General features: G+C 37.2%; 1 protein-coding gene across 3 annotated transcripts in view; it reads left to right on the plus strand.

Annotated features, from left to right (window-relative positions):
- Positions 1–26,572, plus strand: part of rab3gap1 (RAB3 GTPase activating protein subunit 1) — a 67,870-nt gene that overhangs the window by 17,997 nt on the left and 23,301 nt on the right. For all 3 annotated transcript variants that reach the window (XM_053234064.1, XM_026928135.3, XM_053234065.1), the window contains exons 9-17: positions 839–920; positions 1,136–1,204; positions 7,430–7,503; positions 8,538–8,630; positions 11,047–11,216; positions 15,346–15,453; positions 17,074–17,246; positions 20,586–20,640; positions 24,553–24,846. In XM_053234064.1, coding sequence (XP_053090039.1) covers positions 839–920; positions 1,136–1,204; positions 7,430–7,503; positions 8,538–8,630; positions 11,047–11,216; positions 15,346–15,453; positions 17,074–17,246; positions 20,586–20,640; positions 24,553–24,846 — 1,118 coding nt within the window. The remainder of the gene's footprint in view (positions 1–838; positions 921–1,135; positions 1,205–7,429; positions 7,504–8,537; positions 8,631–11,046; positions 11,217–15,345; positions 15,454–17,073; positions 17,247–20,585; positions 20,641–24,552; positions 24,847–26,572) is intronic.

Below are 26,572 nucleotides of genomic sequence, written 5' to 3' on the forward strand. Positions count from 1 at the left end.
TTTTTTTTTTTTTTTTAAATTATTATTATTTTTTTTTTTTATTGAGCAGTTGGGGTTTATCTACGATAGTGTGCAACTGCATCAACATGATCCTGCTTGTTATTTGACAATGTTGATTTTATCACATATGATCTTATTGCTGGTTACAAGCTTCTGCTAAAGGGAAAAAAAACCAAAAAACGTCCACAGCAACATAGAGAACTGCATAGACATGGAATATTTATTTGAAATGGTTTTACTGCTGCTAGGAATAGGATTGTGCTGAAATAGTTGGTGTTGATTAGCACAAGATGGCTGAATAATGATGTCAGGACTAGCAGAAGTGTCCTATTTGATGTTAACGTTAAACTGGACATTTCCATTTATACAGATTGAGCATTTGATTATTCGGTAATAACACTTCCGAATGCCTCCATTTTTTTTTTTTTTTTTGGGTCATTTTCCAGAGCCCTAAACCTGAACCTCAGCTGTAGGCTGCACTCATACACTACTAACCAGCACATTTTACTCACCGCATTAGTGCCATGGAAGCTGTATTTTTATTACACCCCAAAGCTTTTTCATTGTTGCCATGGAGTCATATCTCTCCGGCAGCACCGAATAGAAACGCCTTAAGATGATGTTTACTCAGTGGATTCATCGAGGCATGAATGTTTACCTCTGTATTAAGGTGCACTTGAGATATTTATTCAGCCTAATGATATTCTTCCAATTATATCTTAATGGATTAATGTGGGAGAAGTGCGAGGGACGCGTGCGCCATATTATTACAGCTGGATAAACCACAGAAATAAAATCTAAAATTACCCCGATAGTCATATATTCTGTTTTATTGCAGACTTTGACGCCCTGCTCGCCGGAGAAGTCGGAGGCGTCGAGTTTGGCAAACTTCCGTTCGGCGCTTGTGAAGATCCAATAAGGTTTTGGCACAACATTGCACAACATTTCCATATTTCAAAATATCACACACTTGATTAAATCACGGTGAAAAGATGTCAACAGAAAACAGCATTAATGATTTAGATTGAAGACACTCGCAGATATTTTGGCATAAATATTCAATCCTGCTTGAGGCATTTAGAGAAATGAATTATAAATAAATATACTGATTTTTTTTTTTTTTTTTTCCCTTTAGTGAGCTGCACCTCGCGACAACCTGGCCCCACCTAACCGAAGGCATAGTTGTGGACAACGACGTATATTCGTGAGTACCAGATGTTTTCAGCTGCTTATAAAACTCAGAGTGGCTTTATGAAGTTGAAACGGGAGAGAAAAAAAAAAAAAAGAAATGAAATGTGAGCGATGAGGTAATCAGAAGGTGTGGGGGGACGACGACGCATGAATATGCAGCAGGTGCGAAAATTCAAAACACCCCGATGATGTCTGTGCCAAATTAATTTTTTTGTCACCTCTCGAAGAACCTGTTACCCATAATAATTTTTCGCAGCTCCAGCACAGTGTTAGTGGGGGTGGAAAGAGGGGAGAGAGAGACCGTGTGTGTATGTGAGAGTGTGTGTGTGAGTGTGTGTGCATGCTGCGTTTGAGCCTTGTAGCTCGACACCAGCACCGGACGCCGCCTGAGCTGCAATTAATTGGCGCCGAATGATTTTACGCTTTTTTTTTTGTAGTGTAGAGCTGCTCAGTGAGCTGTTGCGTGGCATTAACGCTGTTTTTGCGCTCTTCCTCATCCTGTCAGCAATTCAGCAGCGCCTGCGTGTGATGTGATGGAGGCTCTCACTTCTGAAGAGGGCCTTTTTTGGGGCCTGATTTTTTTTTTTTTTTTTGAAGTAGAAGAACAAATACTCTCACCTGCAGATAAGGAGCGAGAGAATAATGAAGGGTGCTCGAGCAAACAATGGCGCCGTTCTCCATGAAAAATCCTCTCCAGCCGAATGATTTCAGCTCGTTCAAGGCTGATGCAGCGTCGATGTAGCGGCCTTCCCCAAAAGCCGTCGACTTTTTTTTGTTTGAGATTTTCTACTCTGTCCTTGCTCTAGATGACCTCACGGTTTTGTCGAACCGTTGTTTTCAAACGTTTAATCGTATGTTGTTAATGAGCCAGGAATAATGAATACGCTGTCGGCCATTCAGGGTTTTCAAAGCCAACATTGCTCTAGATTTTTTTGCGTTAAAGTATGGTTATTATTCATTAACAGTTTGATGACCTCCAATCCTTTTGAAGGATCATTAAGATTCGAATAGCATTTGTTATGCCACAGCAAGCTGGTGGTCATTCACGGGTTTGTAAGCGAACGTAGCTCTGGGTCGGGTCACGCTGTTTCTCATTGAGAGTGTGATAAATGTCCTCTAGTACACTCTAGAGCATCTGATACACAGGTGCGAAACCTAATGGTTTGAAATATGTCAAAACTTCCTCCCAAGTAAGAAGTACTCCTGTCTCTTTTTTCATTTTTTTTTTAATTCACTGTTCTCACTCTTTATTTAACAAATATATAAATCATTCTGAATATCGAGAACAACTTTCTAGTGCTTTTCGAGCTTGTTATTAATGTCCATATTCAGTTTTAACATCATTTCTCTTTAATAACGGAATCGTTTTACAGAAATCGTTAACATTATTGCTAATCTTGTGTTATTGAAAAATATATGCTTCTAATTGTTGATTATGTAAAGAATGTGTACAGTTATAGGAAAATAATCCATGATGGGGTGATACGATACAAGTACACACAAAGCGGACTCACAGAGTAACACTTTTGTGCTTTTTAACCTTTTTTAGTTACATTTACTGTTGTGAAAAGTCTGTGATCGCTTACGTTATAATGGATATAAACAGTCATTCTTCTCTTTTTTCTCTCTATTGAGGTTAATAAGACAAAAAATCTCAGCTTTTCATGTTCTAGAGGAACCGAAAAAGTGCAGATTCCTCTGTCCTGAAGACTTTATCAATGTGGAAATCTTGGAGACTGACACTGGAGACTCCTTCCATAAATGTTAAATAAATGTCTCCTTGTAGAAAATTTCACCAATAAATTTAGATTCTTCTATGTTAAATAACAGCGTTTATTATTAGGCTTAGATTATGTAGACGGTTTGTTATACAAGAGAATGAAATGTTAGCAATTTAGTGTCAATTTGACCTTTTATTTGCATTGAAAAATGGGGATTTGCACGTATCATGGAGCGGGAAATGAAATTTCTGAGCATAATCGCTTACTGCTTTGTTCCTAACATTAACAACAGAATTTTTAAACTTTACTTTATTTCTCACGTAACAGAGAAGTGCTGTTCCAGGAACATTATCATTTTCCATTTATATGTTTGAAATTAATCTCGCAGTATTTCTAGAATGATTTACTGTATTTTATGCAATTATTAGGTATAGTTTTTTTTTTAACTGACAAAATTTTATCTTTGTACACAAAACTAGCAATATTAAGGAATTGTCCTCACACAAAAAAAAAAATCATCACCACATCTTTGAAATGTCAATATATCAAAAGAGATTCTGACTTCTTCCAAGTGAACATAAAAGAAAAAAAAAAATCAGCTCAAAAGCTATATTTCAGCAAAAGCTATAGGGGGTCAAAATTTGATGCTGCATGAGAACAAACCTAGTTCAGGAGAGGATGTAATGTTTAACATGACAAACAAATGCTATATATATGTGTACATGGTGTTCTGCGATGGACTGGTGTCCCATCTTGGCTGAATTCTTTTTTTTCTTTCCTTTTTTCCCCCCTCACAGTTTGCTCCCTAATTTAGTCCTGACGAATTCCCACTCACCAGTTAGGTCTCTAGGAAGGTGAGGAGTATCACATGCTTCCTGAATGACACGTGAAGCCGTGAATTCTGTGTCACAGGGTAGCGTAACACACTTGGAGGGAAAGCGTTATCTGCCCCCTTCCGCATACATGAGCTCACAGACATGTGTGATTGGCTAGTGTCACTGTGATTGACAGGGAAGGGAGAATATGCCACGCCTCTCACCCTGAGAGTACGGCCAATCTCGAGCTAGCGATCTCCAGACGATAGGGTGAACGCTTTTCTGTTGCGCCACTCGGGAACCCATCTTGAGTGAATTCTCCTGACTCGGGCTCAGAGTTACCGGGATTGGCTCTGGACCCATCGTCACCCTGATCAGGACAAAGTACTTAATTAAGATGGATGGATGAATGAATGAATGAATGAATGAGAATTGCAATATAGAAACAAAAATACTGCCTCCTAGGTACTGACTAGCAGCTCAGTTGTGAAGATTCCCAAGTCTAAGAAAACCCTAAGTTGCATGTTATTAATTTTATAAACACTGGAAATGAATTGAAGCAAGTCCTTTACTGGAAAGTCAGATTAACGGCAAGGTGTTAAACAAACATGTCCTTTCTGAACATGGTCACCATCAGGTTTGTTGTTTGGTTTAAAGTCCTCAAGATTTTAAATACATTTTTTTAAATCTTACTTTTTACTATCTTAATGACCTGAACAACATACAAACAATGGGCCTTATTTATCAATCTTTTAGGAAAGGTGTGTAAATTTTTGCGTAAACCAAACAAACTATAATGTTACGCCAGATTTACAAAAGTTTCAGAAACGCTGATTTTCTTCGTACTTACGTGTGTATGTTGATGAATGCCTACCACCTGTAAATAACCCAGCAAGTACATGGCACAGCTCATTTAAATGTCGTGACACCCACAAAACTCCATGAAAGTTCAAGAGCACACACAACTTTGAGCATGAAACGAGTGATCAGGGTAGAGGCTGAAAGGCGGAAATGGAAGTAATTTTGACTCACTTCTATGCCAATAAAAATATTTAGTAATATATAACATTAATAATAATAAGCAAGTGCTAAATCTTCCATCAGCTGAGGCATTTGTGTACAGTTAACGGCTATGCACATACATTCCAGCTCATCCTCTGTTTATACAGTGCTATTTCTGTTATCATAATTAAATGATTCATTTTTTATTAGTGAGCTAGTTATTTGTCTTAATTTATGAGTTTGCGTTGATTCAATTTCTTTATTTTTTTATTCTTTAATTATTGCGTAAAATATAGAACAACTGGTTTTCACTAAATGTTCTCGATGGTGCTCTTAGTCCCTGACCTAGTGAACTAGCATGAGGATGTGTTTTTGATAGAGACTCCAAAGCACTTCTATAAGTCGCTCTGGATAAGGGCGTCTGCTAAATGGTGTGAACATAATAAAAATAAGCAGTTTAAACTCTACAGTATAGTCCAAATATGAAAGTGCAGTAATCCATATAAATTATATGACTTGAAGCCGATCAAGTCGAGTACATTAGTTAGTGGAACGCTTTGCGCATAAATCCATTCTTATCGTACTTGAAAAATGAAGCCCTAATGTTGTCTTTTTGATTGAACATCATCGAAATGCTAGTTACTAATTTCCCTTCTTAGCTAAACACTTGTGAGAAGCAAGGTTTGTTTTCTCTGGTGGCAAATTTAACAGAATAAGTTGACATTTATGACGGTCAATATCAGGGAAAAGTGATGTTAATGCATATACAGAGTGATCATTATTCTCCACTGTCACATATACGATATGCTGAGGAGAGGACCATTTTGTAAAACATATTTTACATTAGTGCTTGTCTGTATATACGTGGGTACAAACTATGGTTTCTTTTATTAGTTTGCTGTAAATGCTCTAAGAAAATAGATTTACAACTTTGTTACCACAACAACATAACTCTCTTGAAGAATAACTTTTCTCGATATCCAGGAGAGGACACTTTTTCATGGCAGCTTTGGGTCCCTTTGTGATTTGTACATTGTAGTGTATTGCACAGAACCAGAACTAATGCAGCTCCTTTATTATCAGCAAGAGATGTGCAAATTAGCTCTTTTAGAGTGTAAATCCCAGTGAATAGCACTATTTGGGTTATTCAGTCTACATCTTATTATTACAGAAAATATAAAGAAATGTTTTAACAAAATTTACCCGGTGACAGTCCATCAGTTGCTATCAACAGTTTGTGGATTGCAGTTTCATGAGAATTGGCAGAGACATCCAGGGATGAGTATTACACAATAAAACATTATTTTGGTGTAGTAAAACACATGTTACATGATGTACATGCTAAAGACATTTTTTGCTCATATCTGTGTTTGAATTTTCAAAATGAATAGTCAAATTTGGTCAAACATATGTAAAATCTGGAATTTTCACTCTAAAATCTATTTTCTTTGCATTCTTTGCATGGATATCGGGCTGAGACCAGCAGAAACAGGTGCAATGGTACGCTTTGTCATGATTCAATTTTGAATATTATTCCTAAAAATAAATTTAAAAGAAGAAACTTATGATTGGGAAGACACCTTTTTTAGTTCTGATTTATAAACAATGCAAAACAATATAATACAAATATACAAAACAATGCAAAACAATATAATTCAAATTGCTGCAGACATTTAATATTGTAAACACAATGTACTACAGGTTCATCTTAAAAATAAATAAATAAATTTATTAATTCTCCCAAAAAATTTTGATTGAAAAAAACAATGTGTTTGACCTGGGGACTGATGATCGACTGATACATAATGAGCTCCATAGCAGAAATAGAGCTCCAAATTCGGCTAAAATGCCCGTTTTCTGTGGCCTTTGGTATTGTTTGGAAGCTACTGAAGAGCTCTTTTTTAACCGTCATAACATGGTCATGTAACCATATAATGTGTAATGCGTATTGGTCGTGGCAATCTGGAGCTATCGGGGTATCGGCATTCACAAGTGCAGATCTCACAGGCTCTTCACGAAAGAACACGATCAATGGACGAGCGTGCTCTCTATATATTTTAGCTCTGTGGGTTGTGCAGATTGGGACCTCTGGTGTTCAAACAGTGCAAATGCATTACATGCATAATTAATTAAATGCTGATTTCCTCTAGAGGGTGTCATGTTACATGATATTGATGATAAGATTGAAATTGGATTTGGAAAAAAAAATTATTTTTGGAACTGTAAATGTTTACGTATAAAGAGTCTTGACTGTTTTTTTTCTCGTTAGGATTGATTTTATTATATTTATACCTTATACTTTATTGCATTTAATATGTTTACGTGAATTTTGAGGAAAAGAGTTTAACTATGAAGTGCTTCAGTTTAAAAAAAAAAAGGCAAAGTTTAGCAGTTTCTAAAGAAAACTATCGATTGTAATGGGTTGATACTCAAGGTTTCAGTATTAGTATTGGAAAAGAAACTGTGGTATTGTGCCATCTCAAGTGGCAACCTTTCCTGTGAAAGTGCCCTATAAATGAATCGAATTGGTGATTCAGTGAAACAAGGGTGTTTAACTATCAAGTTTGAATTCTAACATTTTTATTTTTAATTGAAAGTTTCTTACTGTTTACTCGTAATGAATTGTGCATTGCTTTGTTGTTCTCTTTACTCGTATGATCTTATGAGCTGAGGCCGCATGTCTTCTTTCTGCTCACTTAGTGATTTGGACCCACTCCAAGCTCCTCACTGGTCCGTGAGAGTGCGGAAAGCGGACAATCCCCAATGTTTGCTTGGTAAGAATATCACACTTGTACTTGTTACCTTAAACTAGGTCATTAGAAATGTAGTGCTTGATGCACAATTGTTATTATTAATATTATTATTCATTAGATAGACTGTTTTATTTGAGTAAACATCACAGCAGGGAAGTATTAAAGGTGTGAAAAAAAGAGTGGATGAGTGGGCATGTGTCATGTCGTTCTGCCAGCTTTTTCTGGGCTGTACATGAGAGAATTTTGAGCAAAGTCTAGTCGTAAATCTTCTGTTTAATCACCGCAACACACTTTGATGACTACACAAAGTTAGCCGGGAAGGTATCATGTAGCCTGTGAAGTGTAAAATGCAGGTAATGACTCAAGAGGTAGAGAGTGATGTAGGATTTGCTGTCTGTAGTGTTTCTAATCACATTTAATAATGTAATGAGAAAGAGAAAACAGAAAGGGAACATAGTCGGGTTCTGTCTGATGTTTGTGCACGATTGCTTTAGACACACGGAGCCTCTCGTACAAAAATGGCAATAAAGCCTTCGTTGGTAGAGGGTCACCATCAGTTAGATTCCCAACTTTTAACTTTTACCTTGCAATATTTCACAGAGGTACCCTTGTTTTCACAATAGTACCCATAAGGCTGCGGATATTGTAGCAGGGAGCTTTGAGTCCCATCCATCTGTCTGATTGCTCCCTGTGGAAAAATACACAGGACTTCAGCGCTATAGAGCTGAATGTGCAAAATTAAGCCCCAGAAAAAGTGTTTAAAAAGTATTTTCTGTAGACACACCTACTTGGTCTTAGTAGAAAGAATGTAGGAATGTAGGAGGGTTCGATGTTGATGACCAGTACATTTATGTGAGGTTTATTTCTCAAATTGCAAAAAAAAAATATCTTTATTTGGTTGGAATAGTGAGGTTTGTTTTTTGCAGCAAGATTGAAACACTCAGAATGTAAGAAAGAGTGTGTTCATGTGAGCAGAAGTGAATAGATTGATATGGTTGAATAAATCGAACTGGTTTTATGCCAGAAGCCTTGATTGACACCTGTTTGAACCCCAGGCGACTTTCTCATGGAGTTCCTCAAGCTGTGCAGCCGGAAGGAGACCACGGATGAGATACTGGGAAAGAGTTCAGCCGAGGAGGAAAGCAAAGGTCAGTTTCTGGACCCTCTCAGTGCTAAATATTTTCATCTCCTGTTCATCAACAAAGCTTATGATGGCTGTGGATTCTAGTGCTGATAATCGAAAAACGTCGTGATTTTCAACACGCTTGATGATTTTGGATGCTTCAAAGCCGGCATTGCATTCATGTGGAGACTGCCAAAGTAGGCAGCATTTTGAGTTTGGAGCAGGTATAATTAAGAAGGAAACATAAGGAAATATGTAGCTAAGAAGCTATTAAGGGATTGTGAGTAAATACAGTGGATCTATAAATAAGCACCCCTGTTACAACTACAGGTTTGTGTGATGTAAAAAATGAAACCAAGATAAATCATGTGTGAACTTTTTCGACCTATAATGTGATATAGCAACCAACAAAATTCAAGTGAAAAACAAAGAGAAACATATTAGGGGAAAAGAAAAAGAAAAAACTTACAATAACCTGGTTGCGTAAGTGTGCACACCCTTTAACTAATACTTTGTTAAAGTACATTTTGCTTGAAATACAGCACTCAGTCTTTTTGGGTAAGAGTCTACTATCATAGCACATGTTGATTTGGCAGTTTTATTCCACTCTTCCTTGGAAAAATGCTCCAGATCTATCAAATTGTGAGGGGATCTTCTGTGTACAGCCCTCTTCAAGTCATTCCACAAGTTTTAGACCTGGGCTCTGACTGGGCTGGTGCTTTGTTGACTTGAATTTGTGCGTTGGGTCATTGTCGAGCTGGAAGGTGAATTTTTTTTCTTCATCTTCAGCTGTCTAACAGAGGCCTGCAGGGTTTGTGCCAAAATAGATTCATGACTCCCTCTATCTTGACTAGAGTCCCAGTCCCAGGTGAAGAGAAGCTGCATAGCCTGATGCCGCCACCACCATGCTTCTCTGTGGGTTTGGCGTTCGTTGGGTGATAAGTTGTCTTGTTTTTGTGCCAAAACATACCTTTTAGAATTATTCGCAGAAAGTTCTACCTTAGTCTCATCAGACCATAACACATTTTGCCACATGGTTTGGGGTGATTGTATTTAACTTTTGGCAAAGTTTAGGCTAATTTTGTTGTCATTTTTGCATCATATATACCTGCAATTTAACAGGGGTGTGAATTTTATTTATTTATTTATTTATTTATTTATGTATTTTATCCACTGTAGTTGTGGTTTGTAGACTGTGCTAGAAATCAGCTTTAGTTCCTACGTGCAGTTAGAGCCCATTTACTGTTTGATGCACAAAAATGAAAGAAAAATCTTATAACACTGATTTCATTAATGTTTCTCATTGGGACTAAAACAACACCAGACAGTTCACAAGCACACCCACATGAGACAAACTTCAAGCAACACGAGTAACTTTTTGCTCGGTAGTGTGAACAAAACAACTTGTGTTTTATCATTATTTAGATGTAGAAAGTTATTTGTAAGCCACGTTTTCAATTCAAGGAGACAGACAGTTAATTGATTTAGAGCAGAATTATCATCACGTTTAAGTGGTATGTAGAGCAGAGTATCGTCAGCGTAGCAATGATATGATACACCAAATCTCCTAAATATAGATCCCATGGGTAACATATACAGTGAAAACAATATCGGTGGCAAGATTGATCCCTGAGGAACACCACATGTAGACTGCGCTACAGAAGAGGAGTACTTGCCAGTGCTGACTGAAAATCTTCTGTTGGACAGAAAAGATCGAAACCAGTTAAATACAGTGCCCCTAATACCTATGCAATGCTCCAACCTAGACAACAGGATACCGTGGTCAACAAAATCAAATGCTGAGCTAAGGTCTAAAAGCACTAAAGCCATAATATTGCCCGCATCAGTACTAATTAATATATCATTAAAAACCTTCAGAAGGGCAGACTCTGTACTGTGCAAACTTTTAAAACCGGACTGAAAAACATCAGAAATACCACCAATACTCAAATGGTTTTGCAATTGCAAAAATACTATTTTTTCTAACATTTTCGATAGAAACAGAAGATTGGAAATTGGTCTAAAATTTGAGTGAACTGCAGGATCAAGTGAAGGCTTCTTACGGATAGGTAATATAGACGCTAATTTAAAACAATCCAGTACAACCCCTGTTAGAAGACGACTGTTTATAATAGTCACTAAATCTGAACCAATAGTCTCAAAAAGTTTGTTTAACAAGTCGTGACGGCATGAAATCAAAAGGGGAAAAAGTGGATTTTAAATTTAAGGTGATTTCTCTGCATGTCTGTACAGAGACTAATTTAAATTCACTCCACTGAATATTGGATAAAACGGGATCTAAGACAGGGCTTACCATAATAGCTAACTGAGCATTAACACTCAGCATTAACACTTAATAAATAAACAGGATATGCAGAAATGATTAATGCTGTGTGGATGCATGAACGTTTTTTATTGTTTATGGGTGTTTGACTTCTCAGAAAACAGTGACATCACTCAAGCGCTGTCCAAGCTGACAGAGCCCACAGCGGTGCCGATCCCCAAGCTGTCCGTCTCGAACATGGTGCACAGCGCCCGCAAACGCATTCGCCGGCACCGCCGCAACGATCAGTCACCACTCAATAACGACGTGCTCAACTCTATCCTACTGGTGAGACACACACATGCACACACACACACACACACACAGGACCGTGCTCAGTGTTGGGCTGTAATACAAGACAAGTTATGGTGTTATGTATTCAGGAATACTAAACCAAAGTATATGCATTCAGTCCATGATACATTTTGAAAAGGCAGTATTCAGTGTTCGGTTACTTTTTGCATTTTTAGGAGAACGTTTTGTATACCTCTCCACTATTTAAACAACACACCACCGATATGTATTTATGAATTATTTACATATCACCATGTACACTAGAGAGCAGCAGTAAGTGTTCACAAATCCCCACAGCGACACTCCAAAAGCTAGTGGAAAGCCTTCCCAGAAGAGTGGAGTAAACTTATTATTACAGCAAAGGCGACTAAATCTGGAATAGGCTGTACAACAAGCACATGAGGGTGTGATGGTCAGGTGTCCACAAACTTTTGTATAGTATATGTGGAGAAAATCCTCACATGGAGAAATTTTGACATTTTCTTCTATATAGTTCTGAAACTAGAGACTTTCCTGAAGTGAACTGTGTTTCATTTTAAAGTCTGGTTACCACCCAGAAGTGAAACAGGACTAAATCGCGTTTAAAGATTTCATTCTGACTGCAGAACAAGAGCATCACAGACAAACGGAGTCAGCCAACCATATCTTTTCAAACTGCTGCATCACAGGGCAGTGTAACACACTCGGAGGAAAAGTGCTGTCTGCCCTCTTCCACATACATATGATTGACAAAAGAGACAGTAACACCATCCCTCCTATCTGAAGAGCATGGCCAATTTTTTTGCTCTTTTTGTTCTCTTTTGATCCATCTGACTAAAAACTGAATTGGTTAGACTTATGTCCATTTTTCTGCAGCATTTAACTATCCAATAACTTGATCAAAGTGTGACATTTACTGTGTGAGGAAATCACACTTGGCTAGCAAGGTTTAAGACAAGTTAGGCAGATTTTACAGCCATGTTTGTTGAACCGGCTCCATATACAGGACCTTCATAGAAGTTAGAACAGGTAAGAATAAAAGGTAAATAAATAAAAGTAAATCTGCAATATTTTTTGTAAAAATTTACGATATAAAAATTATTTATGGTTCCTTAAAGTAGAAATGTCCAAATATGTTATAGGCAGAAAAAGACAATTTTGGTCAAGAGTCGATTCTTCAGCTGCATCCTAAGGCTTTTCCCAGATCGCCACACGTATACTGCACGTGTATTTTTAATTTTTCTTACGCAGGATCAACCTGAAATACTAATGGTGCAGTAAAAGGAGGTTTTTGAGTAGTTGGTCTCAAATTTCCATTCATGTTGCTCATTGAATATTCTATGTATCCATATATTCATATCATAAACCATATAGCATAAAGATAATCAGTATCTCCTATCTAATATCTAGTGCTATCATTTTATAGTAAAATTATACAAAGGTTATACAGCACAGTTATTTCCCATGTGTCTTTTCAGGATGTATTTTAAATATAGTCACTGTTTATATATTGTAACCGTGTGCATTACTGAACACATGTTGCGAAGTGTATTCAGTATTCAGTCATCATCATTTCTCTGCCCAGCCCTGGATGTGCTCAGTCACACAGGTTAAATGTGAGCATGTTTCCTCCCACTGCCATTTCCATCTCACAACTGTGAAGTTAGAGATGAGCGATAAATCCTCAATATGAAGTTCTGCACACAGACGTAAACTTATAGTCACTGATATTATCTTTGTGGCTGACATCAGTATGATGAGCTTAAAGTGCTATTCAGCTAAACCGTTTTATCTCATATGCTGGAAATCTGAAATGGCAGCTATAAATAAGTCAAGATATTATAGTCCGTGTTTAATGAAACCCAACCTAAGCTTTTATACTTTTTGTGACATTTTCAGCGTGTAGGACTGACATTAATAAACGGAGGCAAATGTGAAAAGACAGTTAAATAATTGATATTATTTGTTTTTTTCTCTCTTTAAGGGAAATCCAACTAACTCACTTGTCCAACTAATGAAACCTGACCTAGCTTAAACAATGATAAGACCTTGTTGATTAAGGAGTGTAGTTATCATCTTTTCAAGGAATAAAACATAGCAGTGTGTGTTGTTACATATATAAATATATTCTCGACTCATGATTGGTCAAAAGGTCTGCATTATTTTTTTTTAACACGAACGATAGCACTCATTCCAATACATTATTGTTTCTATAGCTCATACACAGGGACTTACATGGCAGATGCTCCACATAATCTAAGAATAATAATGAACATATAAACATATATGTATATAAATATTAATAAATAAAATTAAAAAATAATTAAATAACATTTAATTTAAATAAATAAATAAAATGTATGGAAAAAAAAGAAATTATGGAAGTTTCCCGGAACAGGAAAGTCTCAAGAGACTAGACTTTACGCTTTCTGGTTTCTCTGTAAAGTGGCAGGCTGAGAGAAAGAGAGAGAGAGAGAATGATTTGATAGAGAGAGAATAACATATTAGCAAGCCCATTAATATAAACCTGTAATTGACTTGCAGCAGTCATTACTGTCAGAGCTGCGGTTATAGAAAATCAGCACCTTCTGGACAATCAGAATCAAAAATTCTACAGTGCTGTGGTATATGGGGTGAATAAAGACCAGACCAGACCAGTTATAAGACCCCAGATAGTGGTCAAAAGCGAGGAAAAAAGAGAGAGGCTGCTGAGAGAACGACTGTTTATCGCAGCTATGACGTAAGTGAGAGGGGGTATGCATTATTATAGCCAGACTGTTGTGAATTATTCCTTACAGAATCAACAGTTACCACACTGAAGTTGATTATTTTTCTATTTTTGCATGTCCTCAAGTGTTTTAGTAATTCCACCACAGCAATTTTCCAACAATTACATTTATTATTCATTAAATGTAAGTATCTGTTTATGATTAATTAAATGTGAGAACATCTGTCTGTGAAACAAGTTAGTTCCTGTTCTCACTTGTGTTATAGCAGCTATAAACAGTTGCTCCCTCACCAGCCTCTTTTTTTTTTACCCAAAAAATGGACCAAAAGAAAAAACACACCTTGTTATGTTACCACAAAAAGCACAAAATCCTCTGTCCCGAAGACTTTACTGTGTATGAAACAGTTACAGCGTTGCCTCTGACTGTTACTACGTGCTGACACTGGAGACTCCTTCCAAAAATTCTAAATAAACCTTCTAAAATTTCTCACAGAAATCCTCACAGTTTAGTTTTCATTCAGTCTCAAGATTTCTCTGTTTTTTTTTTTTTTATTAGTCTTAGGTTATGTAGAGCATCTGCCATACAAATCCATGTGAATTATGTTACTATAGAAACGTTGACGTATTAGATCAAGTGCAATTAATATAAACCTGTGATTGAATTGCAGCTGACCTTACTATCAGAGCTGCTGTTGTAGAAACTTAATCAACACCTTCTGACCAATCAGAGTCAGGAATCCAACAAGGGTGAATAAAGACCCCAAAATACATCTACGATTGATTCAGGGAGGGTTCTGATTTTGATTAGGCTGATTTTTTTTGCCAAGAGCAGCTTTGGATTGGATTGGATTAGATTGGATTGGATTAGATTGGATTGAGGTCATCATTAATAAAGGGCTTTAAACTGGAAAGTTGTTCTAAGCATGCCAAAAAAAAGTCATTAAGACAAGATAATTCCTTTGCTTTCTCTTTGCTTGAAAGAAAAGTAATGAAGTTTTTGTGTATTGTTATTAATTATATTTCCTAATGTGTCATGAGTGCCTTTAATCTATAAATTGTATTTTTTATTGTTCTCCGATTGCCTTGATCTTATTGGCTGAGAGCCTCAGCAGTGACTCATTGGTGAATAAAACATTGCTTGCGATTAGTGCATGGTGTTTGTACATTCTCGTAGTGAAAATTACAACTGAACTGGTGAGTCACGATTGCAGGTTTTGCTAATGAGTCTTTTTATGTTCTGGGACCAATTAAGAGTCGATTGGTTTAGCGAAACTAATTGCATCCTTGCTGGTAGATGAGGAGCGGAGGATTATGTCACCAGTGTCACCAAAAACAGTTATTACAATGAACGCTTTTTCATTTGGAAGATGCGTGAAGGTAAAAGACATGCTTGCTGATAGCAGATGTTTCTGTTAGTATCTTTTCCCAGATGCAGCACTGGACAAATCAGACTCAAATGAAGCTAAAGCACCTCAGTCGAACGCGGGAGGAAAGAGCGATCAAGATAAAGAAACGGAGGACTACGTAAGTGCAGCCCTAGCTTAAACGTTGTATTATTGCTGCATCGTTGTATGAGTCTACCTTTCTGTGAGATCATCATTGCAAGACTCAGAGCAATAAGATCTTGAATGGATTTGTGAAATCTGATACAGATTCGGTCATTAGTGTTTGTTTCAGTTAAGTTGCAAACAAAAAATGATCAGGAACCAAGGACGTTTTTTTATTTAATTATATACATACATACATACATACATACATATATATATACGTACGTAATATATATATAAGATACCATTATTCTTCACTAATAGAAATCGAAACAGTGTGTCCTGAACGTAGGGATGATAACGATTTAGAAGTGTACTGTTGTGTTACTATTAAATGAAGCAAATGGTCTGTAAACAGGATGTTCAGATAGATTTGAATTTAATAGGATTTTGTAAAGCAAGTCTCTGTTTTAAGAATCGACTTAATAAAATTTTGATTAATGATGTAACCACAACAGTTAATGGCAGAGGGCATTTGGGTTGTACTGTATGCGTTAAATTAAGTGAAGCGGTCAATTAAACTAATGAAGTGTATCTTATTTTTACACTGGCTTCTTGTTTTAATATGCGCTGCGATATTAGTGAGCTTATAGACTGTGGAGTGTTACATATTATGAGTAACAATAAATCCAGGAATGAAATGTAGCCAAAAGTCAACACTGAATGGCTTGTGTAAGTTGTAAACAGTGCTGGAGTTCGTCTCTGATCATTCTTAGTTCTTTGAGGCAGTGACGAAGTGCAAAGGTTGAGACATAACATCATGCAGATACAAGACGTAACAAATAAAGTCAGCGCACCTACGAGACATAACATTTTCATTTTGTTATGTCTCATATCCGGTTCATTTTGCACCATATGATATTGATTTATCTTTCTTTAACTTTACCATGTACTAAGCAGGACTCATGCGGTGAAAATAATATGCTGATATATGAATATATATATATATATATATATATATATATATATATATATATATATATATATATATATATAGATAGATAGATATATGCACATGCAAATCCTGTAGAGCAAAGATGCCTTCAAAAATAATGAAATTAAATGTTTCTACATTAAAAAAAATAATGTAAAGAGCAATAAACAGTAATAAAAGAAAAAAGTCAATATTTTGGTGTGACGATCCTTCGCTTTAAAAAAAAATAGTAGTCTCGGGTACAATTTGTGCAGTTTTATAAAGAAATGAGCTGTAAGTTTTACTGAACATCTTGCAGAAGCAGCCACAGTTCTTCTGGAGACTTTGACCGTTGCACTTCACCAGTCAGCCTTCATTCTGTTTTTTTGTCTGAAAACTGTGTCTTATGTAATCTGCTGCTTGCTTTACTGACTTACAAACAGTTTTCTGTAACATTTACTTTTGTGCTGGAAAACTAATGTTTGGAAATCTAAAATGTTTTTGTACCGAATCAGTAATGTAGAATGTAGTCATAAAATAAAAATCTGTAACAAAGTTTGTATTAAAAAAAAAAAAAAAGGGTGCCTAAGACTTTTGCACAGTACTGTATGTGTATATATATATATATATATATATCACATAAATTTTCAACACCAGCATGTGTCTTGTGTTTCTCTTGGACAGAATCTGTTCAGCGTGCTGAAGTCGGCTCCGTGGGACTGTCTGACCTACAGGCTGGCGCTGTGCGTGTGTTTGGTGAATTTCTACCACGGCGGCATGAGAGCTGTGGCCCACCTGTGGCAGGAGTTTGTGCTGGAGATGCGCTATCGCTGGGAGAACAATTACCTCATCTACGGGTAAAGTGATGTCACACCACGTCAAGTGCGTCTCCGTAACGCACTTGGCTAGACATCAGTTCTGTCGTATTAGAGCCCGAGCGCACAGGCCATGTTATCTGATGTTTTTATAGAAGATTTTATGAACAGATAAAACTCAGAACTTTTATTCCACATCAGATTACCTTTGCCTACCTGTGGATGATTTTAAAGAAGAGTTCAAGCAAAAGGATATATATTTTTTATTTTAATTTATTATTATGCACTAATCAGCAGATATAATGGTGTGCCTTGATATATATTAGGGCTGTAGGAACGGATTTCACCATTTGAATGCTATTCTGAATTTTGTAATTAATTTTGTGATTAATTTTTGTGACAGTAAGGAGGTAATTAAAGAGTATTTTGTATTTTTTTAAATACAAAATAATTGCATTTTGCTTATATCAGAAATTTTTTCAGTAGGAGGAATGTGAGGAAGTAAAATACCAAGTTATTGGTCTATATTTTTTTAGAATTGTCATCAGTTTTCACCGTTGCTATGGTGATGTGATAGACTTCTCAGATGTCCAGTCGATGGACTGTGATTGCTCAGTTTTATTGTTTATTTACTACTTAAAACAGCCATCTTTATAGTCAGCGTTAGATTTAACAAGTAAGTATGTCTGTATATTGATTGATGTCTGTATATATATTGAAGCAAATAGTTGTATATGCAGTGTAACACATTTAAACGTAAAGAAGTGCTACTTTATTTACTATGGATGCTGTGAGCAGCCATTTTGATTTGACGTCACTTGCTGAACTCGGAGTTGAGGAGACCCTCCTGAGGTTACGAAAAGGAATACCAAGTTATAGGCTGTTTTCTTTGGGTTTTCCTAATCGATTTATGAATTTTAGTTGAATTTGGCAGAATTCTCAATTTGCATAACAATAATTGATTAAGCTTTGCCTATTTGTTCATGTCGTTTAGCAATGTCTGCTGAAATGTCATTCTAAAAAAATTAAACATCATTAAGCTTAATATGTTGATTATAGGCTACAGTGTACATTGGGAGGGTTTTGACCAAAAGTAGGGGGGAAAAAACTGCTTTGTCTTTTAAAAATGAAAATGTAATTACAGATATTGAAAAAAGTTTCACACTGCGGTAATGCCATGGTGCAGGAGCACTCGGTGTAACGACCAAAACACTCAGTCATCTGAGATTATTAGCCTTCTGTGTTATTCTAATGTATTCAGTTATTACCTGGAATGGTTGAAGATAATGCAAGACAGATGATTTATTGTACAAGTGATGTTCATTATTCAGATGTTGAAGCATTAATGTTGTGTTATTGAAGCAGGACAGTGCTTTCTCATGTATAACCACTTCTCACTTTAGACTGAGTGAATGATGGAATAATGCTGCCAATTTTTCCATTAGATGGCATTTCTGAATGTGCAACAATATGCTAATAGTCTACTTATACACTATATCGCCAGTAGTTTCTGCACATCTGACCATCGCAACCGTATGTGCTTGTTGAACATCCCATTCCAGATTTATTCCTCCTTTGCTGTTATAATAAGCTCCACTCTTCTGCAAAGTCTTTCCACTAGATTTTGGAGCGTGGTTTGTGATCATTCAGCTACAAGAGCATTAGTGAGATCAGACACTGATGTTGGTGAGGAGGTCTGGGGTTCAGTCGGTGTTCCAGTTCATCCCAAAGGTGTTCAGTGGGGTTGAGGTCAGGGCTCTGTGCAGGACACTCGAGTTCTTCCACTCCAACCTTCACACACCATGTCTTCATGGAGCTCGCTTTGTGCACAGGGGCATTGTCATGCTGGAACAGGTTTGAGCCTCTTAGTTCCAGTGAAGGGAAATTGTAATGCTACAGCATACAGAGACATTCTATACAATTGGGTGGTTCAAACTTTGTGGCAACGGTTTGGGGAAGGAACACATATGAGTGTGATGGTCAGGTGTCCACGTACTTTTAGTTAAATAACAGCACACTAACTACAAAACAGTTCTACTGACATTAGACAGTCTGTATGAAAATACTAATAGCATAAAATCATGGTATATTGTACAGTTAAGTGAATGGGGCTTATTTGCATTTCATGCCCTGAGTCCTTTTTTAATTCAGGCCAGTCAAATTCAAAATAAATTCCAGTATTGCAACCGCAACTGTCCGTATTGCTTTACTTGCTGTATTTGTGCGAGGTCTTGAATCGACTCCAAAGCTTTGTGTTTGACTCTTAGTTTTCAATACCTGGGATCAAGGAATTGACTCTTTTTGTGATCGACTCCCAACACCTTCGATGTGAATAAGATGCAGGTTGGGGACTTGAAGACTCGACATACACCATTTTTTTTTTTAAGATTAAACGATGACGAATTTAACAATGTGATATTTATCAATGTGAAACTATAGATAAACGAATTGATTCAAATAGCTTTGCTATTTGAGTCATGAACTGAAGGGATGTAGGGTGTACAACTCCATGCTTCTTACTTAAGAACAAGCAACCCAATATTAAATTCACCGCTTTTTAATTTTATTACGGAATTCTCGAATTATGAACTTTGCAGCATGATCATGCGAATAGTCTACAGATTTGTTATCTCAGATATTATCTTTGCCTGTGTGCTGATGCTTTAAAAGAAGAGTTTACAGTTTGGGGTTTTATTTATTTATTTATTTGCTTATGAACAGATTTCTCATGCTTGATCATTTGGTTAGACATCAGATTTGTCATATCACACATTCCGACTGTGTGCTGATGCTTGTTGCTAATTGCTCCCTAGACCCATGCGGACCATCTGTCATGAACATCAATGAGGGGAAATTTACATCTTGATCATCTTGATTTGAAGCAGATTAGGGCCATCCGGAAAAAGTCTCAGAAAACGCTAAGTGATGTGGATGTGGAATGTTTTTTAACTAGAAATATTAAAAAGAAGTACTAACAAGACAGATGGTACCTGAATTGGGTACCTCGAAATGACCTCACTTTTGACTTCTTCTTGAAGTTGAGCAGAATTCCTTTGGTCAGATCTTTCGGGCCATTCCCCGCTGTGTCGTGTTCGTGTTATATTTTTTGGCAGACGGGGTGATTAATTCTCTGAAGAGACTGAGGGGAACACTGTATCTGTCCTGCTCATGGATAAAGTGGATGAAGGAACAATAACCGTCCCTCCGGCTCTCCGTCCTGCCATATCATTGTGTGCAAATGAGAATGAAAATAGAATGTGTTGGTGGAAATATGGAAATGGAGCCATTGTTAGGATCATGTATTGTCTTTGTATTAATAGTTTATCTACCGCTTGTTTTGCTATTGAAATCCTCTTTTCTCCCCCCTTGTATTGTTTTCAGGTTGCCTGCTGGCCCTCCTGATCTGCGATGCTGCCTTCTCCACCAAAAACTCCAGGTAACCTCTTTACAATTTGCTCTCATCTTTTTTCTTCTTTATGCAATCGTGGCTGTAGAGTCGCTTGATGGAAATCTGAACTGCGTTCACGGAGCCACTCTGTGTGGTATATCTGCCTCATTAAATGTGAACGAAGCCTAAAAGTACCTCGATGGGTCTCAGTAGCACGCATATCTTTGCGTCGCGGCCCTCGATAGCATTACAGCGCCACGATGGCTTTAAGCTGGATTTTTCTTTCAACATTAGATGCGACGTCCAAGCGTTTAATACCGACGCTCTTATTTAAATTTGAAGCGCAATGTGGCCCCTGATGACCATTTCACAGCTATTCCATTGCATTCGTCTGAGTCAGACACATAGCGAGAGCGCGGAGAGGAGAGGAGGCTGTAATAAAGCCATCCAGGGGGGAAAGAAAGACAGGAGAGAGTGAATAGAGAGAGAGAGAGAGAGAGAGAGAGAGAGAGAGAGAGAGAGAGAGAGTGGTAATATCTGTCTGGGTAGCTGAAGCTGAGAGAGCCTCTTTATCTGCAATCACCTCAATAAAATGGGGTGCCCAGACGGGACCTACGGTCATAAAGTAAGTGGCAAGCAACCATTACCTCTCTCTCTCTCTCTCTCTCTCTCTCTCTCTCTCTCTCTCTCTCTGTGTGTCTGTCTGTCTTTCTAGCTATCTATCTCTCACTCTTCCTTCACTATCCCTCAGCACACTTTGTGCATCTCTCTATGCAGCCAAAATTAGTGGTACCTGATACTCTGATTTGTGCCCATCTGTGTCAGGAGGGGAAGATGAGCTAGTATGTTTTTCACAGTGGATTTTGTATTCAGACTCCTTTACTTGTTGCACACTTTACTGTGTTGTGCATTTGAATGGATATAATTGACCTTTTTACCCATCAGTCTACACCTAATCGTCCATAATGATGAAGTGATAGCTAATTAATTGTTAAAAATCTCTATAAACATGTTCACCACACAATACGGTATGCAACAAGTAAAGGGTTCTGAATAATTTCTGAATCCATTGTGTGTGTGTGTGTGTGTGTGTGTGTGTGTAGTGCATATATACATACATATATATATATATATATATACATATACACACTACACACACACACATAAACACATGCACAGGTCACTTTAATAGGAACACCTATATACCTACTCACCTGTACAAGCTGCACAATGAATAAAATCATGCAGATCAAGAGCTTCATTAATGTTCACAACAAAAGTCTGAGGCTTTCACACATTCACCAGAACTGGACAGATGAAGACTGGAAAAAGACCGGGTGATTTTTTTTCTTCTGATCTTCAGCTGTCCAGTTTGAATGAGCTTCTGCCCATGGCAGCCTCAGATTCCTGTTCTTGGCTGACAGGAGTGGAACCTGATGTGGTCTTCTGCTGTTGTAGCCCATCCACCTCAAGGTTCGATGTTTTGTGTATGCTGAGATGCTTTTCTGCTCACCACGGTGGTAAAGAGTGATTATATGAGTTACTATACCCTTTCTGGCAGCTCGAACCAATCTTTTCATTTTCCTCTGACCTCTTTTATCAACAAGGCATTTCCATCCACAGAAATGTCGCTCACTCAGTGTTTTTTTTTTTTCTGTTGTTTTTCACACCATTCTGTGTAAACTCTAGAGACTGTTGTGTGTGAAATTCCCAGGAGATCAGCAGTTTCTGAAATACTCAAACCAGCCCATCTGGTACCAACAGCCATGCCACGATCAGAATAACAGAGATCACACTTTTCCTCATTCTGATGTTTGATGTGAACGTTAACTGAAGCTCTTGACCTGTATCTGCATGATTTTATGCGTTGCACTCCCTCTCTCTCTCTCTCGCTCTCTCTCTCTCATATATATATATATATATATATATGTATAGAATGTATGTGTGTGTGTGTGTGTGTGTGTGTATAATAATAATAATATAATAATTATTATATATAGTATAATAATATCAGTGGCTCAGCTGTGCAGAACAGTTAAATACACAGGAAGAAATCACTGACCTCGCAACCTTCAGTACAGTAATGATTTCACTACACAGTTTTACATAGGCACTGCATGTACCCTGCTTAAATCTTTCTTCTAGCTAATAAATGTTCCTTCATTTTATAACTGCTTTCAGAGAGAGGGAAAAGGGAAGAGGTGCCATGAAAAGATAATATAATTAAGGAAAGAAGTGTGCACTAATACTGATTAGGAAAGAATATTGACTGACACTATTTCTATAAAATCTGTCCTTGCATATTGTACAGATTAGAGGTGTGATGCAGTTCTCCTCTCTTGCTACGGTACCCTGTTTAGTTTTTAAAATATCTGTATCTGTTTTTGGATTTACACCCAAGTGGGTGTGGCCTAAACCAGAAGGTTTGTTTATATATATATATATATATATATATATATATATATATATATATATATATATATATATATATATGGTTTCCATTAAATATACATTTGGTTTGCATTTTGCTTTAAAAAGCAACACAAAATGTGCTCTCTCTCTCTTACTCCGAGTGTGTGTGTGTGTGTGTGTGTGTATAGATAGATAGATAGATAGATATGTTTCTTTAATGCAAACCAACAAACACTGGGGGGAAAAAAAAAAACCCAGGCTGCTGGAAAAAGAAGTCATTTTTCATTTACAAATAGCAATTCACAGAATATAATTTTATTCAACTCTGTTAAACTTCTACAGTTCCTCAACCTCAACTACATCACTTGAGTTGATAACCGGATGCCATGTGGAATTTCTGGAACGCTTTCTGTCTAATGTGCTAGGGATCTTTCCCAAATCAGGGAACTGTTGTCTGTTGTTGACGATAGCCATACAATAATATTTTACCAGATTTACTTCATATTCTGGGTTTGTCGCGTTTTAAAAAGGTCAGAAACGTTTACTGGACACAATATCGGAGTTTACAGTGCTGCTGTGAGGCAAAATGTGGTCCTTTAATTAGCGACATTTCATTATATTTACCATTTGTTTTTCTGGTAAGATATTCATAGCAAAGAATGCAGAACAACAAAAAAACATGCAAATTGGATCTGCAAGTTAATTTTTATTGTGTTATTTAAATAAATGACTTTTTTCGAGACCCCACCAGAGATGGCACATGCTGTGTGGCCTATTTGGATTGGCAGCCATTTTGCATAGCAGTTTGTTAGAAATATGGTTTTATTTTGGAGCTGAGTAAACCAGTGTTTAGGGCAAGCTACTAGTGCAAACAACTGACAATTAAAAAAACAACAACAAAAAACTGAATAGTGCACCTGCTGTTTGTATTTGTATTTGTTTGGAACACATTATCTGTTCATTTCGCATAATGTATCATCATTCGGTTGCATCCAATGTATAGATTCGATCATTCTGGATATGCTGATATCCATCTTTATATTTTGAAAGTCTTTCCATGCATGACTTGAATGAGAGTGTTGTAGTCTACTAGTCTAAAGCTTGACCCTCCTTATGAAACACTTCCTGGTTGGAACTTGACACGTGTTAGAAACGAGGGGTTTTTTAGCTGAAAGTTATTTTGACTTGACATTTTTCAAAACGAAATGTTCCAGCAGTCGTTTTAGAGGTGCACATTAAATGCGTCAGCGCTATTATGCTGCGTCTGGAAAGTCAATGTCAAAGGCAGGTGAGAATATGCATTAAAATTCCCACTGTACTCGGAATATTGTTCGTGCCACTTGACATTATTTTTTTATCCACTTTTTATATACCTGGGTTTATACTTTGCTCATAAATGCTTCACTCCAGTGTTGTTTCTTTATCTCCTGTGAACATAAGCAAAGTAAAATGTACACTTTGATTCAAGTTCTAATCAAGGGCAAGGCAGATATGGATATGGAAGTTTCATTAGATACTTCCGCTTCACAAATCCTCTTTCGTACACAGATGCTCAACTGCTGCATCGAGCACAAGAAAGCGAGGGACAACGTCCAGAAAGATGCAGCCAGTGAAAATGGCCTCCCGGTGCCTCAGGTGTCACCGGGGAAGTCCTGGGACTCGTGGAGTGACAGCGAGGACGAGTTCTTTGAGTGTCTGAGTGATGCCGAGGACATGAAGGAGGTGCCGGCGGATGGAGTTAAAGGAGCAGGAGCCAAAATAAAGCCTGAGGGTCGACTGCAGCCTCATGGGAAGTTGACCCTGCTCAACTCAAACGAGCCGCTGTATATACCAGTCACGCAGGTGAGTCAGGTGGACGAGAGGTCGACATTTACTGTGTTCAACAATCTGTGATTCACTTCCCCTCATGCCCCTTAACAAAGAGGAGGAGGTATAACTTTGGCACTTTGGCAGCAAGCATGTCATATCTGACAAAATAATGTCCTAGGTGATATCCAGGGTTTATTTTAGATGAAAAAAGTTCGACCTTTTTTTTTTTTTTTTTTTTTTTTTTTAATCGGCAATGAAACTTCTTTGCTCATCATTGTACACCCACTTTGCAAAGGCGATTATATAAATGCGCTGCTTATAGTCTTATATACCGTACATGATCGTGAGATCACCGTTTAAGAGCCAGTAGGTCATGTGGGAGAGAAATTGAAAGTACAGCACAAGTCGAGGAGGAGATCTGACCCTGTAAAGTGGAAAAAAAAAAAAACAGATATCTCTATCAAGTAAGTAAATGTTTTATATCTCTGGAGTTTGACGTGCAAAATAAGTACCAAAATATTGACTTTGGTACCAGTATTAGTGTATTAAACTGATTCTCGCTACCAAAAGAAGACATTTGTGTCCACTTGTTCGTAAATGGGACAGGACTTATAACGCTGCGCTTGAAGTCACATAAATATCGTTTTGGCTTTGTGTCTGCTCTAAGAGTGCGCCTCAGAGGACAGACCAAAGGGCTTGAAAATTCCAGCATACAGGCGGATTTTAAATGTCACAATGTGTTGCTCCACTCCACCTACTTCAGCTCAGGGGTTTATAACAATGAAAATACCATGAAGAAAAAAAAAAAACCGTGAACAAATTGTCTTGTGTCCAAAAAAAAAAAATAATAGCAACACGCCAGCAACCATCAAATAAGACTTTTTGGTTAATTTGTACATCAGTTTCCTTCTATATATACACAGAGCTGTATTCATACACTGACTACCTAGTGTGCTGACTGGCTGAACGTTTGTATGCATTTGAAATTGAACATTTTTGAATATCTTTACATTTATGAACATCTTTATGTTGTATTTTTTTGTTGTTTTGGAAAAAAAAAAAAAAAAAAAAAGAGATCAATGATGTTGATGTGATCATTTAGTCCAGTTGTTCTGAAAATGGGATCTGGGAAGGATAGCTAGTATGTTACAGTGGCACTATTATCAACGTTATTATTTATTATTCCTTCCTTTTTTGGCAGGAATTTGGAATTCGTTCAGGAATTTGTGCACGAAAAAAAACTGTGGTTTTAATAAATAACACAAACATAATTGTAGCAGATGAAATAAGTAGGAATATCCGATGGTAATTTTAAAGTAATAAATGAATGGTTTGAATGGTTACATCGTGTTTATTAAACAAATCTGTGATGAAAAGGGTCCGTGGAATTGCTTTTAAAGTTAAAAAAGGTAACTGGCTATAAAAAAAAGTTTGAGAACCCCAGCTTTAGCCTCCAAAGTTTTGCAAAAGGAGTTTGAGATGGCAGCTGGGTTCCTGCCAGGAGAAGTCTCAGGCAAAATCTACAGCATGTTGAAAACAGTTTGGCATGCAGGGCTTCTGCTTCAGCTAAGCTTGATCATAATCCTGTTCTCTTAGCTTAAAAAAAGGGCGTTTTATCCATCTTCAATAAAGCCAAATGATACTTCTCAGGCAAGATTGCATCATTCTTCACTAATATATGAAAATTTGCACTTCTTGGACTGAAAACACACACAGGAGCGTACTATTGGTGTCATCATTGTTGTGTGTGTGCGTGTGT

Source organism: Pangasianodon hypophthalmus, chromosome 5 (assembly GCF_027358585.1).
Source record: "Pangasianodon hypophthalmus isolate fPanHyp1 chromosome 5, fPanHyp1.pri, whole genome shotgun sequence".
Lineage (NCBI taxonomy): Eukaryota > Metazoa > Chordata > Actinopteri > Siluriformes > Pangasiidae > Pangasianodon > Pangasianodon hypophthalmus.